Genomic DNA, 25,881 nt, shown 5'->3' on the forward strand with positions numbered 1-25,881 from the left:
GTCCCAGTCCTATAACTTCAGACAGCCAGTCAATCCTGGCAAGCACATTTTTGAAGATCTTTATTCCTTCTTCTGTTATAATTCTTTTACTGATGATCTAGTCAGAATACCACATAATGGCTTTTCAATGAAGATTCCTTTGACTATTTAGGTAGACAACTAACATGTCATGATCTCGATCTCTGTCAGTGGATCCACCACATGTACTTTGTAGTTGCTGGTGTGGTGTTTCTGAAGGCTATCAAAGAGACGTATCATAGTTGTGTTAGCAGCATGTTTAATAGTTACCTTCCTTTGTATTAATAACTATTGTATATTTCTGAATCTAGTAACTGAGGTATTGATTATCTGTGTTTGACAAGTGAAACACTTGAGTAAAGACTATCACAGTTTGTGCTTATGTTGAGTTTCTTTGGTGTAGACCTACTCCAAACAAATGAGTTTAACAGTCAGTATTATAGTTTGTTGTAAAATATTCTCTACAGGATTCAGGATTAATTATGTCGGAGATGCATAGGATGACTGCTTTATGTGCTAAATAAAGATTTCTCTTTGGCAGTAAGGGTTATGTACACATCAGGAAAAAATGACAAAAGGCACAACAGGTGTTTAGCTGTAGCTTGTCACCTATACATAAGTGCTAACTGTATGGCCATCCATTTGCCTTATTCTCTTAAAGAAATAATTATGCACTCTGTGTGTACATATATTTGAGCAGTTTTTTCATTATATTATAATATCATTGTGAGATGATCCTTGGATGAATAAATAAGTATAAAGTAAATCAAACTTAGCAAATAGGTGACCTGGGCCAACTTTGTATGTATATATTTTGTAGCTTGGAATGTAGCTGAAGCATCAGCGTTGTCATTATTACCTAGGCTGCATAGAACATTTACACTTTTTTAGAGTGATTGGCTTGTTATTAACTTGTTCTTAAATTAATATTGTGCATACAATTGGCATAATATGACAAATACATTAATGACATTCCATTGCAGTATAAATGTTAATATGAATGGTTTACACACAGCACATTTGATAGAAGTACAAACAGAAAAATTTGTATGTCTTTGTATTCAGTATAAGCTAAATAATGTACAGTTAATATCATCAATAAAAATTGAGTTTGGTATGTTAAGTGATGCAACAGTTTATATGTACACACGGAAATAAAAAGTTCAGCAAGCAGCAGAAATGTGTTTATATGCAGTTTAAAGTTGTTTCTCCATAAAAATGTCTCATTTACTATAAATGAAATCTTGAACAGAAATAAGTACTTTAATTCATATATCTGTAAATGAGCTATATCCCTAGGGCACAATAGGTTACTCCCATCTGGTAGTACCAAGGAAGCCACCGAATGTAACAGATTACCGTCATCTGTGTCACAAGGTGTCACTCCGCAAGACACTGCAGAGAGTATTTTGTATTTAATCCACGACATTGATGAAATCTGATGACCAAGAACTTTGCACCACCATCTCACCTTTTCTTGTTCACTAAAATACTGGGGTGTAAATATCTTCAGCCACAGTGATTCAAACTGGGTATCTCTGAGATGAGCCATAACACTGGTGTGTATTAGTGACTGTGCTTACAGAAGCACATATTGTAATCCTGAGATCCTGTACAACTGAAGTTTGTTTAATGACGGTAATAGACATCTTTTTATTCATTTAATATTCCTAAACATAGAGTTACAAATCTTTGTTTTTATGTAAAAATAGAAGTAGTTGGCTACTATTCATGGGTAGTTGAAAATTGGGTTGACTTCTGTCAGAAAACTGGAAGCTACTGGAGGTATGTGTGTCAGAGTATAATACCCTAAATAATGTATCTGAGAAATTGAAAGTACTCAAAGACTAAATCTTTCTGCAGACATGGCATCTTAGATCAGCCTCCTTACCAAGATATATGAAATGTTGTCTTAAGCTCACAGTTAACTAGAGGCAGTCCAACCTTCTGGCAATTCTGTGACAATCCAAATTTCAACTTTTAGACATACACTTTGTGGCCAAGAAGACAGATAAAGCTTCTGGTATAACTGACAATGTAGGAAACACATATAACTTTTTTTTTAAGGAGTTACATTATTCTCTATTTAATCTGAAATGATAGACCTGCATAGGCCATAGCACATTGCAAGAAATGCTCTCAGTATTAGATTGTATTAATCAATTGTAGAAGAAAGATCCTCTACAGAAATCAATGTGAATTCTGCAACCTGTGACCCACGAGATCCAGATGGCAGTAGATAACGGCATCCAGGTTGGTGCCCTATTCCTTAACTTTTGAAAGCAATTCAATCAAGTTCTGCACTTTCAGCTAGTGAGCAAAATATAACCTTAAGTACGACAGCAAAAGAACTGGCAAATAATAGATTTATTTTGGATACGGAAATCAAATCAAAGTGCTATGATCAGTGATCAAATCTGAAACAGGCACTACAACTAAAGCCCATGATATTGCCGAAATCTCGATAGGGGACAAAAGTACTGTAAATATTGCTCAAATTTCAGACCTGTTCGATAAATTCTTTTTGAATGTAAACAGATCAAACATTGATGAGAAAATTACGCAGATACGTAAATTTCTTCAGCACTGAGGAATTTGAAGGGGAACTTTTCAGTGCATTCACCAAAACTACTGCAAAAGATATAGGGAATGCTGTACAAATTCCAACAAAAGGGTTAAAGGCAGTCACTAAAATAATTGTGCAGCTACTATTCACAACAGTTAAACAGTCCTTTGAAGAAAGTTGTTTTCTAGATACAATGAAGTACGCGATAGTGTTATTATTCTGTTGATGAATTCATTGAGGACAGCTTCACAGTCTGAACACAGGGATTGTATTACATGTATTATTTTATGTACATGTGTTGCTGTAACTTAAAAATGTAAAAATATAATGTAAACTTTTGTATTTCTCTTAAAAAAAGTGAAAAAAGTTTCTTTTGTAAACCTTGACATGTCTCCTGTACATCAAATCAAATGATTTGAAAATTGTACGTAATGAGATGAATAAATCACATAGTTAAACTACTATTAAAAAAAGGGAGAAAAGAACATGTTGGGAACTATTTCCCTATCTCTCTCCTCCTGTTACTGCCAAAAATTTTGGGAAAGGTTGTGTCAATACAAATTCAAAATTTCTTACAAAAGTTTAATTTCAAGACATCAGTATGGCTTTCAGAAATGCAAAAGCATATTATCTCCTACCAACCAGTTTGTACACAAAATTAACTTCTCTCTAGACAACTCCCTGCAAGCACAGGAATTTTTTGTGACCTATGAAAGGCTTTTAATAGTGTGAACCACTGCTTGCAACTCTCTAAACTGGAAAAATATAATTAGGGCCACTGTATTTGAATGGTTTAAGTCCTTCCAAATGTACCGAAGACAGAGTGATTATAACATCAGAGAGGAAATTATGCCTCAGAATGGAAAACCGTTTCAGAAGGAGTACACCAAGGTTCAGTTTTAGCATCATTCTGTTTCTGTTTTACATAAATGAGCTACCGCTTAATACTGAGTGTCACTTTGTTTTATTTGCAGACAACACATGCATAATCATTGAAACTAATAGTACTGACCAAATTCCTTAAACTGTTGTCAGTACCTTACAAACATGTGATATCTAATTTAATTTAAGTGGATTAAAATTAAACATGGAAAAGCCTCCGTTAATGCAGTTTAAAACAAAAGAAGCAGAGTTATATGATATTCAAATCAATCTTAAAAGCTAGGATTTGCAGGAAGCTAACTGTGTGAAATTTCCTAGAATGCAATAAGATAAAAATTTATCATGGAACAAATGTATACAGTACCTTGCAAATAAATGAAAGAGCCTAGCATTTGTAATGATGGTACGACAAAATGCTACCAGCATGTAAATAAGGGAAGTAGTATATCACAGCTACTTTGATTCAGTAATAAGATTTGGAATTGTATTTTGGGATAGCTTGAACCACATATCTGTAATATTAAAACTTCCGTGGTCTTGCGGTAAGCGTTCTCGCTTCCCGCGCACGGGGTCCTGGGTTCGATTCCCGGCAGGGTCAGGGATTTTCTCTGCCTCATGATGACTGGGTATTGTGTGTTCTTCATCATCATTTCATCATCATTGACTTGCAAGTCGCCGAAGTGGTGTCAACTAAAAAGGATTTGCAATACGGCGGCTGAACTTCCTCGCATGGGGCCTCCCGGCCAACAATGCCATACGATCATTTCATTTTATTTTTATTTTTTTTTTTCAAATAACTATCATTAGAAATATTCACAATGTAAAGCGAAGAAAATCATGTGACCCACTGTTAAAAAATGTAAGTATATTAAGTGTTCCCTCATTGTAGACCTATGAACTGATTATCTTTGTACATAGTACCCCTGGTTCATTTTTAGCAAATTAGTTTCAACATGATCCCAACACTAGAAATCAAAATAATTTTACACTGACCACCCACCATTTAGAACTTTATGCTCAACTCTGCAGTATATGGGTATGAAAATTTACTACAAAGGGAAAGGATAAAAATTGCTCACTATCAATTTAGACACACTTAAAAAACCTCATCAGACTGATTCAGAATCTTGCTATTCCATTGAAGACTTCATGGCAAGACAATCTGAAAATTTTAGCATGAAAAAACACTTGCATAGCATTTTATAATACATTTTTTTTTTAAAGTCATGTTTTGTGTAGCAATTATACATTTAGTACAGGATATTATATTAATGATATTGTAAGGAAAATGGTAAATAAATTGTTGTGTTGTGGCAAGTTTCCTGTACACGAAGATATGACTTGAAGTTGTATGTTATGAGACTATAAACTTCTTTTCTATTCAAACACTGGAAGCTTTGTGATTTGATTTAAGAGTTCTAGTTGATAACTCAGTATGTAGTTCTTAATGGAGAGATATCATCAGGTGTGTATGTAGCTCAGGGAATGTTACAGAACTGTTACTGTTAACAATATATGTAAATGACCAGTTAGATAACATTAGAAACTCTTGTCAGGCTGTCTACATAGAAGTAATAGTGAAATGCAGGAAGCTCCACACTGATTGACTCAGTCATTTGTGCATTAATTCAGTGTGTTTTTTGGATTCTCCTAGTACAGAGACCCTTGAGTGATGTAGAATGAATGTAAACATAGGCTTCCTCGGCCGTTGCCACAGTCAATAAAATTCTTCTAGGTTTGAGGCCGCATTGTCATCTATAAAATTCCGACATGTCGGTGACGGTTGCAAGGCACCTTCCTCAGGGTGTATTGACAACTGCTGAATGAGCACTAGTTTGGATACCTATATACTATGGAGGAGTGATGTCATTGGATGTGAGGGTGAGGAGGAAGGGTATTAGGAGTTCATTTTATGAGTCTTCGTATTGCGTGTTGTCATTGGCGGAAATGGGCATTTTGCATTGGAGTTTCCTTTACTGCTTGCCATTGTTAGACATCGGCGAATAGGAGACTAAGCGGCAACTACAGCCTAGCGTTGTTTACTAACTGCTTAGTATCGACTAGGCTGTGTCAGCACTCTGTATACCCTCCACCGCTGTGGCCTATCACATGTCTGTTGCTCTGCAAGAACTGTCCTTCCACAAAGCTGTCACAGCTGGGAGCCAAGACGCTGCAAGTCAGTACGCATCTTCTCTATTCATATTGTCGAGTCGCTTGGCTATTTCTATAGCCTCTCTAATCTTCCTCCTCAAACTGTACAGCTGTTTCACCAGTAAGCGGGCCTCTTGAAATTCGATCTTCATCCTTCACTGTTCCTGATGTTCTGCCACTTTTGATTTTTTAACTGAACATGAGAGATATATCTGCCTCAAACAATACAGCAAATCAGCGGTGACAGCACATCAGGAACAGTGCAGGATGAAGATCGAATTTCAAGAGGCCCATGTACTGGTGAAACAGCTGTTTAGTTTGACGAGGAAGATTAGAGAGGCTATAGGAATAGCCAAGCGACCCGACAATATGAATAGAGAAGACGGGTACCGACTTGCAGTGTCTTGGCTCCCAGCTGTGACAACTTTGTGGAAGGACAGTTCTTGCAGAGCACAGACGTGTGGTAGGCCACAGCTGTGGAGGGTATACAGAGTGCTGACACAGCCTAGTCGATACTAGGCAGTTAGTAAACAACGCTAGGCTGTAGTTGCCGCTTAGTCTCCTATTTGCCGATTTCTAACAATGACAAGCAGTAAAGGAAACTCCAATGGAAAACACCCATTTCCACCAATGACAACACACAATGCAAAGACCAATAAAATGAACTCCTAATTCCCTTCCTCCTCACCCTCACATCCAATGACAGCATTCCTCCATATTACATAATTATCCAAACTAGTGCTCATTCAGCAGTTGGCAACACACCCTGAGGAAGGTGCCTAGCAACAATCGCTGAAACATCGGAATTTTACAGATGACAGTGCAGCCTCAAACCCAGTAGAATTTTATTGATGATGTAGAATGAGTCAAAGTATACATTAACGAAAAGAGAGAATCTTATAATCATAGTGCAGTTGCACCATGAGTTGTCTGGTGCCTGAAGGGATGTTGTCAGTTCAGGCTGTAGCATTGGTGCTGGCTGACATGCCCACAAACTGCTGCAACTTGGTATCTGTATGCTACTCAGTACACCAAATTAACAATGCTATCACTATACTAGTTAATGCTATTCATACTTGTGCCAGCTGAATTTAACCAAGTGAATTAGAAAGAGAAAAAACTGCTGTAACCTCAGTTATATTGAATAACTACTATTTATTCTGCCAGAAGCTTAACAATTATGTGATTACAACTGTATTCTCCAAAGGCAATAGTTACCTGCATCTATAGATACTGAACCCTGTTTACATTACTGTTTGCTGAGCAGCTTTAAATGAACACTACTATTGCCATGCAACAAACAGTCCTTAAATTTAGACTTTCGGCTAGTTTTTAGAAAAATTGTCTAGTGAGGTACATTTTAAGTGTTGTTTGGGGTGACTGGGACTTCCAATTTCTCTGCTTTATTTTAGGTGGGAGCTGGTTGAATATCTTTCCCTCATATTACATAACTTCACATTCTCAACCCCAGACGAGGAAGCAAGATCTACATGAAAATTATTTTGTTCAGTTTCAGTGTTAGTCATTCACTATTAGTACATACAATAGACTTCATCAGAAAACTTAACCTATTACATTGTTATGTTTGTATTGGGAATGTCTTAAAATTCTTCTAATGAATAAAATGGGTTAGCTAACAAGGACTATGCAACTTCTTGTTAAATGGTTTGCTTGGGGCATACTTTGGTTATTTGTTATAAATTTTTGTAGCCATTCTCAAATGATAGGTAAGTTATAATTTTGCTGAGATGTAATGATTCATGAGAGGAGTTATTATTTCAGCCTGATCCCAGTTGTTGTCTGGAGATCTGTGTTTATAATTTTCTTTCATTGTCAAAAAGTAACCTGCTTTTATTATTATTATTATTATTATTATTATTATTCATTTAATTACTGCTTTGATTTTATTATTATTACTGATTCAAGGAATTAGATCTTTAGTATTCAGTCTCTCTAAGAAAAGAGCTTAGGTCTGTCAAATGAATAAAAAACCAAACAGATCTCACTAGAAGATGTTTTCTGCCTGCTTCTTGAGTGAAACCAGATCTGTTGTTACTTTCTGGGCTGGTAGTGACATTTCCTCAAGGATTATTCGATTCATCTTCCTGTCTGTTATTCATAGATGACGATTGACACATCTTAAACTCATCTGACATGTGTGAAAAGTCCGTTTTCACTATGTTAAGCTCTTCTGAAAATTTGTTTTGCGTTACTTTCATTCCTTCAGTTACTATTCTTTCAATCTGAGGGATGTTGATTGTACCATAATTTATTCCTTCCTCTACTTTCTTCTCAACTAAAGTGCTTACTGAAACTTCTTTGTCTTGTATCCATTGTTCTAATTTTTATTCATAAGCAGCATGTTTCTCGTTGATATTGTGTGCAATGAATTTCTCACACCCTGAAGCAATTTCAGTTACTACTGTTGACAAATTATCTAATTTTTCATCTACTGATTGTTGTTTCTCAATGACATGACTCATTTCTTTTCTCATCTGTTGTATATCTTCCTCCGCAGGTAGTTGTTCTTGCTTCTGAGTCACTTCAGCAACAGTTTTGTACAAGTCTAGAACTTCCTTGGTAATTGTTTCATTCTTTATAGATAAAGATTAGCTTCTTCCAAATTCTTTATTTGTATCAATACTTCTTTAAGTTCTTTTCTGTTATTTTCTTCCATGTTCTTCATACCTCGCACCATTAATTTTTGAAAATCTATTAGCATTCGGGCAATAGTATCTTCTACCACCCTCATTGGTACATTTTCTGTTTTGCATGAAGAGCCCACTTCTCTTGTAAATCTGTCCACAAAGGACACTTCTGACTGATCCAACGATGCAGGTCTTGCATCACCATGTTCAACTACCACATTCTGAGTCGATTCCATCTCAGAATTGTCTAAATCCTTTTGTTGTTCCATTTTGTATTTGTGCAGGTTTTAACCATTGCACATGCACACAAAAATTAAAAAAGACACCCCCTATATTTGCACAAAAGCACTAGACACCTTAGGTGAACTTTAGACACATGCAATGCAATAATCTGTAACACCCAAATTATTCACTTTGAAAATATGTTCATAGAAAGTCACTATACATCTCAAATAAATAAATACTATTCTACTTCAAAGTACGAGGAAATTATTATCCTCAACCAATGAAAATCTACAGTTCTCCTAATTCTGTCAGTTTGAGATTGTTGTGATAAGGCATAGAAAGAGCATTGCCAAAGTCTTTTCTTGATCTTGCCTTTCAATGAGAAATGATGCTGGTAGTGCTCCACATTCACAGGATATCACCTCTCTCCAACAGCAAGTATTGGTTGTAGGAGGACATGAAACAAATCACACATTCATTAGTCTATTATAATAGTAATGCATACGCAAATGACAAAAACTTAACCTAAAACACACATATTAATACTTTTTCATTGAAACTGACTAGGTTTCAAATTTATCTTTGTTATGATTACTTGTTGTCACTCAGAAAAATAAAGTTACCACAAGTCAAAATTCAGTAGTTATTCAATTCTCATATCACTTCTAGACATCCTATTGCATAGGGTGCCATTGTAACTCCCTCTCACGTGAAATGTAAATTATTGCAATTTTACTGAGATGTAATGATCAATGAGAGGAGTCATTATTTCACCCTGAACCCAGTTATTGAGTGGAGATCTGTGTTGGAAACCTCCTTTCAGAGACAAAAATAGCCTCAATGAACTGCTTTTATTATTATTATTATTCATTTAATTACTGCTTTGATTGAATTATTATTACTGATTCAAGAAATTAGTTCATTATTATTCAGTCTCTCTAAGAAAAAAGTTAAGATCTTTGAAATGAATAAAAAACCAAACAGATCCCACTAGATGATGTTTATGCTCAGGTGATTGTGCATGGCAGACTAGAGATCTGCTGGTGCACACTGACTGTAAGCTGTACTCAATGCCGGTTGTCAAACTGTGTGCTAAATCTGGAGGAATCTTAGTCTATGTTAACTACGGTCCAATTCTCCTTTCCATGGAAGCCTGTCTGTCAAAGTGGATTTGTTTAAGAGTCTTTAAATTAATGACCATATAGAGTTTGCAGGTTTGAGCTTCCACAGTCCAAAGAAATGTCTCATAGGCATGCACAAATATTTGAAAATGTGAAACCATAAGATGGAGAATAATTTATGCAATACACACCTTGTTTATGCTGCCAAGATGGCAGTCTTGCAACAGAGCCTTCTCTATTAAACCGTAATACATTCATCCATACTCATTAAGATCAGCAGCTAGACTATATCTTTTCACAATAGTTAATACTGAACCAAAGCTCTCTTAGTTCAAGGAATAGAGAGAGGTCAGTGATAATGCTGCTTTCTCGCAGTCAGTTGCACCAGAGTACACTTCATATAATATCTTGTTCCACCATGTATCTTTTGCTCTTGTATGACACAAACCGCTACACCTTGTACATATTGCTGTTACTAGTTTTTGTTAATCTGTTTCTAGATAAGATCAGAGAAGTACAGGTTCTTGTATTATTATCATGTCTCTGATTTGTTATAACTAAATTAGGTAATTTAGCAAGTGTGTGATTAAAACTATCAAGAATATACAAATTAACTACTGTTAAAATCTTATATTTGATGAACAAATGTTTACAACATGCTCTATTATATACATTTACCATTAGTCTGCCATTTCCCAATTCTCAAAAATTTCATTTACATTTCTGTATCTTGTTTTCCAATTCTATGGATCACAGTTCAGCCGAAACAAGTTATTACTATCAGCAACAACAACAACCATTCAGGGGTAAATATAGTGGGAACTGAATGTAAAAGTTCCAGGATAATTAAAACTACTGCTGCAAGAAGAGCAGTTAGTTATCTGTTTTATACAAAACTCTTGCTGAATGCTTCTCCCAAATAAATACTGATTTACTTAGATTCACTGCCCCCAGAAAATAATTCTGTAAGACAACAGTGAATGAAAATATGCAAAATAAACCAGCTTTTTGTCTTTAAATGAATATGAGAATCAATCCTCAGTGCAGAATGTGACTTGACCACAGACATAAGCAAATTAATATATTTCATATAAACAGGCAGAAAGACTCAATATTGACAGTTTTGTGAAGTAGTTTTGAACACATTTTCTGAAAACTGTCTGAGTAGCTAGTTTGGCAGCCCACAAACCATGGAAATATCTTAGACCTTGTAGCTACATGGCATCAGTATAGAGATGGGGATTAGTGATCATGATGGTTTCATACTGACTATGGCTAAAAAAGTTAATAAATCAGTCAAGAAGGCTAGAAAGGTGCTTCTGGTACAAAGAGCAGATAAGCAGTTGTTAGCATCTCACTTAGACAATGGACTGGCATCATTTAGTCCTTCTATGATGGACATACAGGAATTATGGACAAAGTTTACACAGACTGTAAATTGTGTTCTGTACAAATGTGTATCTAATAATTGGATTAAGGACTGAAAAGACCCACTGCAGTCTAACAAAGAAATCCAGAAAATGCTGCGGAAGCAAAGGCTGTTGCAGTATTGGTTCAAAAGGGAATATGCAAATGGCAACAGGCAAAGGTTAGTAGAGATTTGTGTATCTGTGAAAAGATCAATGAAAGAAGCATATAACAACTACCACTGTCATACCTTAACAAAAGATCTGACCAAGAACCTGAGAAAATTCTGGTCCTATGTAAAATCGCTAAGTGGGTCTAAGGCTTGTCTCCGGTCCCTTGTTCGCCAGCCTGGTGTGACAATAAAAGATAGGAAAATGCAAGCCGAAGTTTTAAATTTTGCTTTTAAGTAATCTTTCATGCACAAGAATTGTACAAACATACCATCATTTGACTATTGCACAGAGTTCCATACGGATGACATAGTAATAAGAATTCCTGGTGCAGAGAAACAACAGAAAAAGTCGAAAACAAATAAATCCAGGAAGGAATCCCAGTTCGGTTTTGCAAAAAGTACTGTACGGCATTGGTCCCCTACTTAGCTTACATTTATATTTATCATGAATCTCTTGCACAGTACGAAGTCCCAAGGGACTGAGGAAAAAAAGAATGAGAGAGAGAGAGAGAGAGAGAGACTGGAAAGCTTATGTCCACAAATCTGCACAGTTTTAGAAAGCATCACTTATACAAAACTCAGCTTGCCCTTTTCTCACATAATATCCTGTGAACTATGGGATGAAAGCCAACAGGCAGAGTCCATAGTTCCAGTTTTACGAAAAACATTTGACATGGCGCTCGCTCCACTGCAGACTGTTAATGAAGGTATGAGCACATGGAACAGGTTCCCAGATATGATGTTGCAGTACATGTGTTATTGCCAATTGTGATGCAAAGTTCCTTTGGGCCTGCGTGGAGGCAGTGGAATGATGACAATGCAAATTTGTGCTGGACTGGGACTCGGAACCAGATTTTCCGCTTTCGAGCGGTCGTCTTACCATTTGGCTACACGAGCATGACTCATGGTCAGATCCAAACTTCCATGGTCGATGAAATGTGGAAGTTTGGGTCTGGCCATGAGTCATGCTTGTGGGCAGTCAAATGGTAAGGCGGCTGCTCACAATAAGCGGGAAGTCCGGGTTTGAGTCCCAGTTTGACACAAATTTTCATTGTTGTCATCCTATTATGTAGCTGATGGTTATCCACATTCACAACTGCAAATACATTAAATGTGGTTTCCAGATTTGTGACTTGAAAACTTCTTAAGCAATAGAACCCAGTATGCTGCCCTTGACAGCAAGTGTTCATTTTGTGTAAGGACCACAAAGATAACATATGAGAAATTAGGGTTCATATGGGGGCACATAGACAGTCATTTTCCCCTTGATCTATTTGTGAGCGCAACAGTAAAGAAAATGTCTAGTCGTGGTATAGGGTACCCTCCACCATGCACCTTACAGTGGCTTGCCGAGTATGAATATGATGTAGATAGTTCAATTACACTGTTAACAGTAGCCACTGAAAACAGCTACAGCTGGAACATACCTAGGAGTATGCAGCCACAGAATTTTAAGTGGAATGACCACATTAAATAAAGGCATATGCCGAACTATAGTTTATTGGAAGATTGCAAAGAAAAATAGTTCACTCATGGATGAGGTGGGTTACAGTACCCTCATTCAGCTGATCTTGAATGTTGCTTGTTAGTCTGGGACCTTTACAAAGTACAATTAATAGAGAGGATCCATGGAGGAGCAGCATGTTTTATCTACATCTCCTCCTATACTCCGCAAACCACTGTGAGGTGCATGGCAGAAACAACTTCCCATTGTATCAGTTGTTAGGATTTCTTCCTATTCCATTCATGTATGGGGCATGGAAATACACTCCTGGAAATTGAAATAAGAACACCGTGAATTCATTGTCCCAGGAAGGGGAAACTTGATTGACACATTCCTGGGGTCAGATACATCACATGATCACACTGACAGAACCACAGGCACATAGACACAGGCAACAGAGCATGCACATTGTCGACACTAGTACAGTGTATATCCACCTTTCGCAGCAATGCAGGCTGCTATTCTCCCATGGAGACGATCGTAGAGATGCTGGATGTAGTCCTGTGGAACGGCTTGCCATGCCATTTCCACCTGGCGCCTCAGTTGGACCAGCGTTCGTGCTGGACGTGCAGACCGCGTGAAACGACGCTTCATCCAGTCCCAAACATGCTCAATGGGGGACAGATCCGGAGATCTTGCTGGCCAGGGTAGTTGACTTACACCTTCTAGAGCACGTTGGGTGACACGGGATACATGCGGACGTGCATTGTCCTGTTGTAACAGCAAGTTCCCTTGCCGGTCTAGGAATGGTAGAACGATGGGTTCGATGACGGTTTGGATGTACCGTGCACTATTCAGTGTCCCCTCGACGATCACCAGTGGTGTACGGCCAGTGTAGGAGATCGCTCCCCACACCATGATGCCGGGTGTTGGCCCTGTGTGCCTCGGTCGTATGCAGTCCTGATTGTGGCGCTCACCTGCACGGCACCAAACACGCATAAGACCATCATTGGCACCAAGGCAGAAGCGACTCATCGCTGAAGACGACACGTCTCCATTCGTCCCTCCATTCACGCCTGTCGCGACTCCACTGGAGGCGGGCTGCACGATGTTGGGGCGTGAACGGAAGACGGCCTAACGGTGTGCGGGACCGTAGCCCAGCTTCATGGAGACGGTTGCGAATGGTCCTCGCCGATACCCCAGGAGCAACAGTGTCCCTAATTTGCTGGGAAGTGGCGGTGCGGTCCCCTACGGCACTGCGTAGGATCCTACGGTCTTGGCGTGCATCCGTGCGTTGCTGCGGTCCGGTCCCAGGTCGACGGGCACGTGCACCTTCCGCCGACCACTGGCGACAACATCGATGTACTGTGGAGACCTCACGCCCCACGTGTTGAGCAATTCGGCGGTACGTCCACCCGGCCTCCCGCATGCCCACTATACGCCCTCGCTCAAAGTCCGTCAACTGCACATACGGTTCACGTCCACGCTGTCGCGGCATGCTACCAGTGTTAAAGACTGCGATGGAGCTCCGTATGCCATGGCAAACTGGCTGACACTGACGGCGGCGGTGCACAAATGCTGCGCAGCTAGCGCCATTCGACGGCCAACACCGCGGTTCCTGGTGTGTCCACTGTGCCGTGCGTGTGATCATTGCTTGTACAGCCCTCTCGCAGTGTCCGGAGCAAGTATGGTGGGTCTGACACACTGTTGTCAATGTGTTCTTTTTTCCATTTCCAGGAGTGTAATAATTGTCTGAATGCCTCTGTGTGTGAAGTAGCTATTCTAATTGTTGTATTCTCTTTAGCTGCTTTTATGTCATCTTGTTGTCCCTGTAGAGCTGTACCATGGGCGGAAGGAGAGGATGTGGTTTGGTGTCCGGTATCCTCATTCTATAACACAACTGCACGCAATTAATAACTGGGTTCTTTATTCATAAACAAAGAGCTGTTTAACTTAAAATGTTTCCATGTGCTGTGGTACAAGCTCTGTTCTGTACACTCTGCATAGCCTCAATGTTGTTGAAGTAGAAGTCCGCTATGTTCACTATAAGGTTACTATGTGCTGCCTGTCTCTGTGCTAAAGACTAAGTCTGTGACTCCATCTCTGTGACATGCTGGAACTACAAGGCAAACAGACTTCAACTAACTGGCTAAACTGACTGGCTAAACTAGCCCTCTGGCCTGCAGCGGTGATCCTAAATACTGGCAGCTGAGAGGGCGTTTGTGGCACGTTTCCAGTGAGTCTTGTCATTGGCTTTGATCGATCTCTCGTAACCTCTGTGCTGCACGATGTGCTGTCACCAGCATATACCAGCGTGTTCCTCCCCCCAAAATGCCACACCGATGTCATGAAGTGAGGCTGTGAATGGCAACTGGGGGGGAGGCAGGATGCTGGGTGTGGTGATGGCTGGGAACCGGGACTGTGGAGAACGGCAACCTCCCAACCGTACCCTACCATCTGGCTTGTGAGGCAAGAGATACGTTGTCTGGAAAACTGCTGCAAGGGTACGCGTCCAGACCTGAAGGTGTGTGCTGGGGTGATGACGGTGATGGGGACGGCGATGGTGGGTCCAGGTCCACGGGGTCGACAAGTGGGGATGTTCTGGGGTGCTCTGGTGGCTGCAAAGGCTGAGCAGTCCAGTGAAGGCATAAATCTGGTGGAAGAAAAGCAGCAGAATGGCAGGGCAATTAATGTGCGCGAATTTGGTTCTGGTGGCTGCACTGCAAATATCAGGACCTGCAATCAAATACATAAAAGAGTCAATGCGTTCCTGGATCATGCCTCTTTCCCAGCAACCACAGTTGCCACAAACCCTGAAAAGAACAAGATCGCATGACACAAAGCAATATTTGTGGACCACTGGTGACGCTGGGTGCTGCGGTGGATGTAGCAAGTGTAGCAGCGCCCAATGGCAGCAGCCATGCGGAGTTCCACAAGTGATGGTCCGTCTCATGGGTGGGAGTGACATGAGATGAGAAAGAGTTACTGTGCATGTTCCCGTGTGTGGGTGGTGCGAAGCATGGCCATCCAGTGCTTGAAAGTGTGAAAGTGTTGGACTGTGGGTGAAGCGGAGCACTTGTTAGGTTATGAATACCACTGCGTTCACAAAACTGTTCAAAGTCAAATGAAGTGAACTGTGGTCTGTTGTCTGATACAAGTACTTCTGGCAAACCTTCTATGAAAAATATTGAGGACAACCCTTGAATGGTGCTACATGATGTGGTAGAGTTCATAGGCACTGCAAATGGGAACTTGCTAAAAGAGTCTACCACTATGAGCCAACGAGTGTTCCAAAATGGTCCTGCAAAGTCTATGTGCACTTGTTGCCATGGTGATTGAGTCATAGACCAAGCTGCAAATGTCTGTGTGGAAGTAGGTTTGTTCTCCATGCATGCGTCACACTGTGCCACCATCTGTTCAATGTGGGTGCCCATGCCCTGCCAGGTACAGTGCTGGCACGTTAACTCTTTAGTGTGACCAATTCCCCAATGTCCTTAATGGAGCAATCCCAGCATGTCCTTTTGCAACAATTTTGGAATAAGGACATGGAATTGTCCATTGTCATTTTGAACTAGAATCACACTTTGTTGAACTAAAAGGCTATGCTGATGCGCAAAATATTGGCGCACATCTGAGATCTGGATACTGTTCAATGAACAAGGCTATGACATTTGAATATAATGAAACAAAATCTTGATGTTGACATCTGCTTCCATGGCCTGTGCTATTTTTCTGTAGTTCAAGGAAAAAGATTCCAGTAATTCAGAGTCCTGTGTATCAATATGGCAACAAGATGCAGCAGATGCATGAAAATCAGAGTCTGGGCCAATCAGATGGCAAGAGAGGGCATCTGCAATGCCGTGCTTTGCTGAAAATCTGTACATGATTTTGTACTGATACTGTGAAAGCAACAAAGCCCTGGGGTATGGGAAGGGGAAGCTGGCAAAGCTTATAGGTGACAGCATAGTGTGTGGTGGTGGGATCACTCATCAAAAAATTTCTGTGGTAGTTGGTATTAGAGCTGCACCTTTTTTAAATTGAAGTCAGCCAACAGGTATACCAGCTTAAAGGAAGTCCCTCTAACAAGGGCTTACCTTCAGAGGACATCATGTTTCCAAGTAGAGAAGGAGATGTTGACTCTGAAATTATTGGTGTATCAGAGCACCACTTAAATAATTTGACAATTCAGAGGCTTCCTTTACCAGGATACAGATTAGCTGTCTGTTTTTCAAGGAGTTCCTTGCAGGGTGGGGGACTGGCTACATATGTAAAAAACAGTGGTCCATTTGAATCCATAGATGTATCACGGTACTGCACTGAACAGATATTTGAATGTTGTGCAGGGGCAGTTGAATTTAGTGAAACTAAACTTCTAATTGTTGTTGTTTATAGGTCCCCTAACTCTGACTTCAGAGCATTTCTGCTCAAGCTAGAGAGGGTTCTTGATCTACTTTGTAGGAAGTACCAGAAATTAATTATATGTGGTAACTTGAATACAAATTTTGTATATGATGGTGGTTGGTAGATCTTATAAATTCATATGATCTGATGCAGACTGCGTTTCTTCCTACAAGGATGCTGGGGAACAGTAGCACAGCCATAGACAATATTTTTATTTGTTTTTCATTACTAGATGGGTATTCTGTTAGAAAAAGAGTAAATGGCCTTTCAGACCATGATGCACAAATTTTAACACTAAAAGACTTTTGTACTCAAACAAATACCACATATAATTACTAACTGTGTAGGAAAGTTAATCCAACAGCAACAGTGAGTTTTTTAAACCTTTTCAAGAAACAAGAATGGCAGGATGTTTATAGTACCAATAACATAGATGATAAATATAATGCTGTCCTTAACACATTTCTCATGCTCTTTGAGAGTTGCTTTCCAGTAGAATGTTCTAAACGGGTTACTAGCAGTAATAGGCAACCCAGTTGGCTGACTATTGGGATAAGGATATCATGTAGAACAAATGGGGGATTATATCAAAATGTTAGAAGTAGTCACAATCAAGCTACAGTAGCCCATTACAGACATTATTGTAAGGTGCTTAAAAATGTTATTAGGAAGGCAAAGAGTATGCAGCATGCAAATGGAATTGCTAATTCACAGGATAAAATTAAAACCATGTGGTCAGTTGTGAAGGAAGTGTCTGGTCAGCAGCACAAGGTCAACGATATAAAGTCAATCCATAATAAAAATATTTCTGTTAGTGGTAAATCAGATATATGTACAGTATTTAATAATCATTTTCTGAGCATTGCTGGTGAATTAAATAAAAATTTGGTTTCTACAGGGAACTCTTAACTTTCTTGGCAAATATTTTTCCGAGATTGATATCTGAAATATTCCTCTACAGACAAGGAGGAGATTGAGTCAATAATTAAATCACTGAAGACTGAGGACTCTCATGGATATAATGGAGGGCCTAGCAGAATATTAAAGTACTGTGATGTGCATGTAAGCCCTGTGTTTAACCACATTTGTAATTTTTTCTGTAGGAATCATCAGTTTCATGAATGATTAAAGCACTCAGTAGTAAAGCTACTTTATAAAAAGGGAGAAAGGGATAATGTAGACAATTTTAGACTTATTTTTATGCTATCAGTGTTTGCTAAAGTTATTGGAAAGGCTGTGTATGTAAGGATAAGTGATCATTTTATACTACACGATTTGCTATCAGATGTACAGTTCAGCTTTAGAAGTTGTTTAACAACTGAAAATGCTATATTCTCTTTTCTCTGTGAGGTACTAGATGGGTTAAACAAAAGGTTTTTAACACTAGGCATATTTTTTGTTTTTACTAAGGCATTTGATTGTGTTGATCACAAAATATTACTCCAGAAGTTGGACCATTACGGAATACGAGGAGTAGCTCACAATTGGTTCACCTCTTACTTTAGCAACAGACAGCAAAAGGTCATTATTCATAGTGTTGAGAATGGCTCTGATATGGGTCTGAGTGGGGTACAGTCAAGTGGGGGGCACCCCAGGGATCAGTGTGGGGCCACTCCAGTTCCTTATTAATATAAATGATATGCCCTCTAGTATTACGGGTAACTCTAAAATATTTCTGTTTGCTGATGACACTAGCTTGGTAGTAAAGGATGTTGTGTGTAACATTAGCCCAATTTCAAATAGTGCAGTTCATGATCTAAGTTCATGGCTTGTAGAAAATAAACTAACGCTAAATCACAGTAAGACTCAGTTTTTACAACTTCTAACACACAGTTCAACAAAACCTGACATTTTAATTTCACAGAATGGGCATATGATTAGTGAAACTGAACAGTTCAAATTTCTAGGTGTTCAGATAGATAGTAAACTGTCATGGAAAGCTGACGTTCAGGATCTTGTTCAAAGACTTAATGCCACAATTTTTACTATACGAACGGTATTTGAAGTGAGTGGTTGTTCAACACGAAAATTAGTCTACTCTGCTTATTTTCATTCGCTTATGTTGTATGGTATTATATTGTGGAGTAACTCTTCCCTCTCTAAAAGGATATTTTTGGGTCAGAAACAGGCGGTTCGGGCAATTAGTGGCGTAAGATCACGAACCTCTTGTCGATCCCTGTTCACGAGTCTGGGTATTTTGAGATTGGCAACTCAGTATATATATGCCTTACTGTCATTTCTTGTTAACAATATTAGCTTATTCCAAAGAATAATCAGCTTCCACTCAGTTAATACTCGGCAGAAATCTAACCTGCATTTGGATCGGACTTCCTTAATCCTTGTGCAGAAAGGTATGCAGTATACTGCTGCATCGATTTTTAATAAGCTACCGCTTGAATTAAAAAATCTAAGCAGTTATCCAAACACTTTCAAATCAAAACTGAAGAGTTTCCTCATGGGTCACTCCTTCTATTTTATCGAGGAATTCCTTGAAAAATTAAGCTGATTCTTGTTGTATTGTTGATTGTGTTTACCTAAACTTATGATTGACTTTTTTGGGTTCGTAAACATTTTATTTTTAACTGTTAGCACTTTTATGTTATAATTTCATTACTGACATGTTCCATGACCTTGGAAATTGGCTCCTCAGTTTGGTCCTACAGAACTTAGCGTTTAAATAAATAAATATATAAAGCATTGCAATTTTTGAGCAGTGCATGTAGGGACTGGCTTTCATGGATGAAACAAGGACTGCAAAGGCTTGTGATCTGTCACAAAATAGAATTTGCGACCATGCAAATAGTGATGGAATTTTGTCACATCATACACAATAGCAAGAGCTTCTTTTTCAATTTGAGAGTAATTGTACTGAGTTTGAGTTAAGAACTTTGAGATAAAAGCAATAGGTCTATCTTGTGCACCACTTCCATAGGAAGAAGAGTCGACTTCCAAAACTAATGGCTTGGCAAGGTCAAAATGCACTAAACATCTGTCACTAAGCAAAGCATTTTTGAGTTTCTGAAATACATCTTGACAATCTTTAGACCACCCAAACTGTACATTTTTGCAACACAAGTGATGCAAAGGAGCTGTGATCTGAGTGGTATTCGGTATGAACTGAATGTAGTACGTCATCTTGCATAGTACTGACTGCAGTCCAGATGCATTGCAAGGAACAGACAGGTCATGGATTGCAAGCAAATCAGACTGAAGAGGGTGCACACCCTGACTGTTTATCACATGACCTAAGAACTGTAGTTCAGTCTGAAAAAAGTCATGCTTTTCGAGACGACACTTGAGTCCTTCTTCTGACAACACTCGAAGAAGAGCACACAAATTGGCAATGTGTTCCCCTGGTGAATGACCTGAGACAACAATATCATCAACATAGTTTGAACAAAATGGCACTTTTGCATCAACTGTTCTAAGTAACATTGAAAAATGGGAGCACTGCCAAAGGGCAAAAACAAATACTTGAATAGTTCTAAGTGTGTATTTACAATAAACACTTTCTGTGATTCTTCATCCAATGGAATTTGCAAGTAGGCATCATGCAAATCTATCTTAGGAAAGTACCATCCTGCACCAAGCCTGTCCACGAGTTCCTCAGGGCAAGGTAGCAAATAAGTGCCAATTACTGTCTGTGGGTTGAATGTAGACTGGAAGTCAGGACAAATGTGAATGTGCCCAGAAGGTTTAGGCAACAAAACTAGTGAACTGGCTCATTGACTAACTTGAGTGGGAGCAATTACACCAATGTCTTGCGATTCTTTCAATTCACTAGCTACTTTGTTTTATAAAGCAATGGGAGTGGGGCAGGCCCAGAAAAACTTAGGCTATGCATTGTCTCTCAATGTAACATGCGCTACAAAGTTATTAGTATTTCCCATTCGATCTGAAAATAGTTGAGGAAATTCTTTAAGCAAGCTAGCTACATTGGTTTTCAGATCAAAAGCCGATATGGAAAGTACATTGTCTTGGATGCTAAGACCAAACAAATCAAAGGCATCTAAACCGAAAATGTTCTCACTGTCTTGCAAATTTCAACACAGTAAAATTCTTTGTTCTAGTGTGAGATTTGTATGTGGCAGGCAAACTACACTGTCTAAGCACCGGAATTTCCTGTCCATTGTAATCAGTAAGGTGCTTGCTAGATTTAGAAAGGCATAGAGAGCCTAACTGCTTGTATATGGCACCATTAAGCAAAGTGACTGATGCACCTCTGTCCAACTGAAAGTTCACACGATGGTCAGCAACTCGTAATGAGACAAATAGTTTTTTAGAATGTCGTTGCACAGCACTACAGTGAGAATCTTACATTTGTCAGAACCTGTTGTAGGTTTGGAAAACACAATGTTCACTGTATATGCATGAGCCTGTTTTTTCCTGGGAGCGGGCAAAAATTGGCGTGTTAGTGCTGTTACAAACAAACTGCTTGGACATGACCTTTTTTTCCACACGTATAAAATGTCATGTTACGTGATGGGCATGCATTTTGCATTTAACTATATAGTTAAAATATAGTATATACTAAAATAACTATATAGTTAAAATATGGCTACCCGGCCATTGACCTTCTTGTGCAAATGCACGCGCTATGCCCCAACTTGGTAGATTAATCTGCCACGAGTAATGAGTGTGATGGGCAAACATCTATTAGGCACACTCTGAATGTAGTGGTGTGGACATGTTGGGAATGTGGGTCTCACGGGGAGCGTGCAAGGGATAAGTCCCCGCAGGCGCACTATCCTCTGTGCCCTCAGTGGCTCAGATGGATAGACACCGAGCGAGGTGGCGCAGTGGTTAGCACACTGGACTTGCATTTAGGAGGACGACGGTTCAATCCCGTCTCCGGCCATCCTGATTTAGGTTTTCTGTGATTTCCCTAAATCGCTTCAGGCAAATGCCGGGATGGTTCCTTTGAAAGGGCAAGGCCGATTTCCTTCCCCATCCTTCCCTCACCCGAGCTTGCGCTCCATCTCTAATGACCTCGTTGTCGATGGGACGTTAAACACTACTCTCCTCCTCCTCCTCAGATGGATAGAGCATCTGCCATGTAAGCAGGAGATCCTGGGTTCGAGTCCCGGTCAGGGCACACATTTTCAACATGTTCCCAATTATGTATATCAATGCCTGTTTGCAGCTAGGGTGTCAGTTTAATTATCATTCTGTAAATATCTCCAGAAACAAAAAGCTGTTTCATTAATGCTGGTCATTTCATTTTCTTTATTTAAAAAGTATTATTAGCAGACATACAGAGTATGAGAAATAAGTCAGTTTGTCAACATTTTACTGTTTTGAAGGACTGTATTGATAATTATAGTTCTCTTTATTTCTTTATTACAGCTTAAAGCAGTAGTAGTTGACAATCAGTTAACTGTTCTACATGAAGCACAGGTTCAGTTTGACAATGATTTGCCAGAATTCAGGTACGGTATAGTAAGTTCTTTTTTTCAGTGTCATAAACTTCATTTTTCAATTGTATGTGATATCACATTATGAGTGACTGTGATCTGAACTTTTTACAGGACACATGCAGGAGTGGTACGGAAGGGCAGGGAGGTGTGGGCCTCTCCAGTCATGTGGGTAAAAGCACTTGATATGCTCATGGACAGGCTTAGAATTTCTGGAACTCAGTTTGAGAAGATTGCTGCAATCTCGGGAACTGCACAAGTAATACATGCAGAATATTTTCTTTAATTTCTATGTGTACTGACATATCTGAAACAGACCATTTGTTCTAGGTCAAAACCTGTGTTTTTTATAGTGTAATTCATTGTGGAAAGAAAATGTAATTTAAAAATTTTTTGGAAGTTCTGATAAAGTGGGATAGCTTGTGCTCCCACTAGCAAAACAAAATTAGTGATATAAATCTAAATTAGCTTTGGAACAATGTCAATATGCATGCACTTAGAAGTCCTTGTTGGATGGCAAAGTGCATCTGAAATGTAGTTTATGATTAATATTTCGTAGCTATATTTTTAAATAACGCAATCATTCAATTTCCATACTTTTCTGTTCCATTTTATTTATTTAATTTGCGCTACCACAACAGAAGTCCCTTCAAGAAATGAGAATGTCCGAAGGTGGAGGGATGAAGGGATGGGTGTGAGAGGAATTTAAGTAGGAGATTAAGTGTGTTTCATAGTTTTTTCATAGTTTGGTGAGAAGGCAACTGGTGCACATTAAATTGCAGTGTAGATACTGAAGATTATCTCTCTCTGTCTCTAAACCACTTCTGCTTACTTAATTTTTTTTTTTAAAGAAAATATAATTTATGTAAATTAGTAGTTTTTCACATGCTGATATCACACAGTCCTTTGCAATGGTGTTCCTGTGCTATGTGTTAGTTTCATGGTATTAGTAAGGCAGCAAATTCAAAGAACACTCAATAAATTATATAACATTTAAAAGGTAAATGGCAACAAAAATGTGACTACCATAAATCAGAGTTAGAGTTTTTGTGACTGATAAATTATGTAAGTATGATGACATTTCAGAATGATGTTACCCAAAGTTTATTATTTTAAAAAAAATCATTTGAGAAGAATGTAAAATTATGGACAGAACTGCTGGTCAGTACTTACCTTAGGAGGCAAAATTTTTGTACTAGCTATAGACATGTGTAAAAGTATAAGAAACGATCCTAGTAGTATGTCAAGTCCAACACTACCAAATATTTATTTGTATTTTAGGTAAGATGAGCACTGTTCACAGGTTCTCGTTAAATTGTTATATAGAGTCACACAACAGGTAATAACTAACCTAACCTGTTGCTTACATATTCCTTTGCATGAACTGTGCACACTATGTTGCTGAAATAAGAGACAATATAACAACAGACAGACATTTTAGTTGTTTGTGGTTCCTACAAAGTCTATAAAGGTAACTGAAGTCCATTCAAAGGGATGAAACAAAGAGTTGTAGATTATCACCACAGCTGATTAACTTGAATGTGGAACAAGCAGTAAAGGAAGTAAAGGGAATTTTGGATGATGAATTAATTAGCAAGATGAATAGATATTATTGCTATGGTCTTCTTTTCAAGCCAGAAAACCCATCAAAATGGCAAGATGCCACTGGATCATGTTTTGTGTATCTACAATTTTTCCTCATGGCAATTGTTTGACCTCACCAGGTGATGGCCACTTATTATTGATGGAGAGTGGCAATTATTGAGCAGTTGCTTTGAGTAAATATTGCAGGATGCTCTAAATATGATCCAGCAGCATACCCAAAAGACATACATTCACTTTCTTCTGCAGATCCTGTCATGATAGAGAACCTCTAGGGATGTAGAACATTAAAAAATATACATTTACAAAAGAGAATCTCCTATTAAAAACTGTATCTTTGTACTTTATTTGCAATGAATACTACTGCACTGCTATATATGCTGGCACACATTCATTTGGAGGTACGGAAACTTTTAGGAAATGGAAAGAAAATGAGGGGATGAGGCTGCTGCTTCTTCAGGCATAGTAAAGTGGCACACTGGTTAACAAACTGGACTCACATTTGGGATGAAATTCCTATCTATCTATCCAGATTTAGTGACATGAAATGCCAAGAAGTGCTGTCGAAGACGTTTTTCATAATCAGACCAGTCTTCCGCTGTCTCGTCGTAAGGTGGAAAAGGAGGTACAGCCAACGACGAGAAACGCCCCGCATTTGATGCCGCGACGAAATCGCGAATTGCCGTTGTTAGAAGCGTGTGCTGATCGCGAATCGCCGTTGTTAGAAGCATTTGCTGATCGCGAATCGCCGTCGTTAGAAGCGTTTGCTGTTCAAGGAGATTTTGCAAGAGCTGCTCAACAGTAGCCATGGAACCCTGTGAGTCAACGGTGAAAAGGAAAAATCCACATCCTCGTCGCCAATTTTTATGTCTTCAAATTTAACACATATTTCGGACAACAACACATATAAGTCACTGAGTAAGTTGACCTGTGTACAAGTCGGCATTAGATTAAACACTGAGTCTCAGTCTAGCGGCCGCTGCTCGGCTGGCCGCTTAGGTGGCGCAGCTGCTGCGTGGCTGGCAGACAGCGCCGCACGTAGAGGACGTGCGTAATTGCGCGGCGGCACTTTGAATAATCGGCGAGTCACAACATTTAGGTTTTCAGCTGTTTCATTAAATCAGTCATTGGTGGACATATTGGGATGGTTTATTTGAAAAGGATCTGTCTGAATCCTTTTCCTGTCATTGTCCTGTCCAAGGTAGTGCTCCGTCTCTGATGGCCATATCATTGGTAGAACTTATATTATGATCTTTCTTACTTTGCTATGTTTCCTCAGTTACATACAGGGTGATCCTTATTAACATTTAAAAACCTCCAAAGTGATGTAGATGATGCTGAGGCAAGTAATTTAATACAGGACACATGGGGCCACAAATGTCGGGAAATACCCCAGAATTGGCAGACAAATGTTGAACGTGTGTTGTCGCCAGATGATGTACATCATTGCATGTGCAGCATTTAAGCCTATCGGTCTGTTGCACCTGATGATTCATAGCCAAGTCAGTATTCTCACTGGTGTGGCACTGGGCCTCTGTGCATGACTTTAGCACGTAGGGCTCAGGGTCCAAGTCTTGCATCTGGCATCTGGCAGGCAGTATTTTTTTTTCATTTTTTCAGACATGTGTTTACACTGAGGTAAGATTTATTATTTTATTTACTGGTCTCACAGTCTCCGCAAAGTACAGTACAACAGAATCCCATCATATTGTGTCATGAGTAAATAAGTATATGCTTCCAAATTTCATCTTTACCTGTAAATGACCTATGTTTTCTTTACTAAATAATGTCCGTGAACAAAAAAAGAATGGACAAAAGGAAAGAAACACA

At 39.1% G+C, this 25,881-nt stretch overlaps 1 protein-coding gene across 1 annotated transcript in view; it reads left to right on the forward strand.

Moving 5' to 3' along the window:
* LOC126091845 (xylulose kinase-like) overlaps nt 1–25,881 on the forward strand; it is a 149,825-nt gene that overhangs the window by 3,741 nt on the left and 120,203 nt on the right. The window contains exons 2-3 of the mRNA XM_049907102.1: nt 22,382–22,464; nt 22,564–22,708. Of these exons, the coding sequence (XP_049763059.1) occupies nt 22,382–22,464; nt 22,564–22,708 (228 nt within the window). The remainder of the gene's footprint in view (nt 1–22,381; nt 22,465–22,563; nt 22,709–25,881) is intronic.

Source organism: Schistocerca cancellata, chromosome 7 (genome assembly GCF_023864275.1).
Source record: "Schistocerca cancellata isolate TAMUIC-IGC-003103 chromosome 7, iqSchCanc2.1, whole genome shotgun sequence".
Taxonomy (NCBI): domain Eukaryota; kingdom Metazoa; phylum Arthropoda; class Insecta; order Orthoptera; family Acrididae; genus Schistocerca; species Schistocerca cancellata.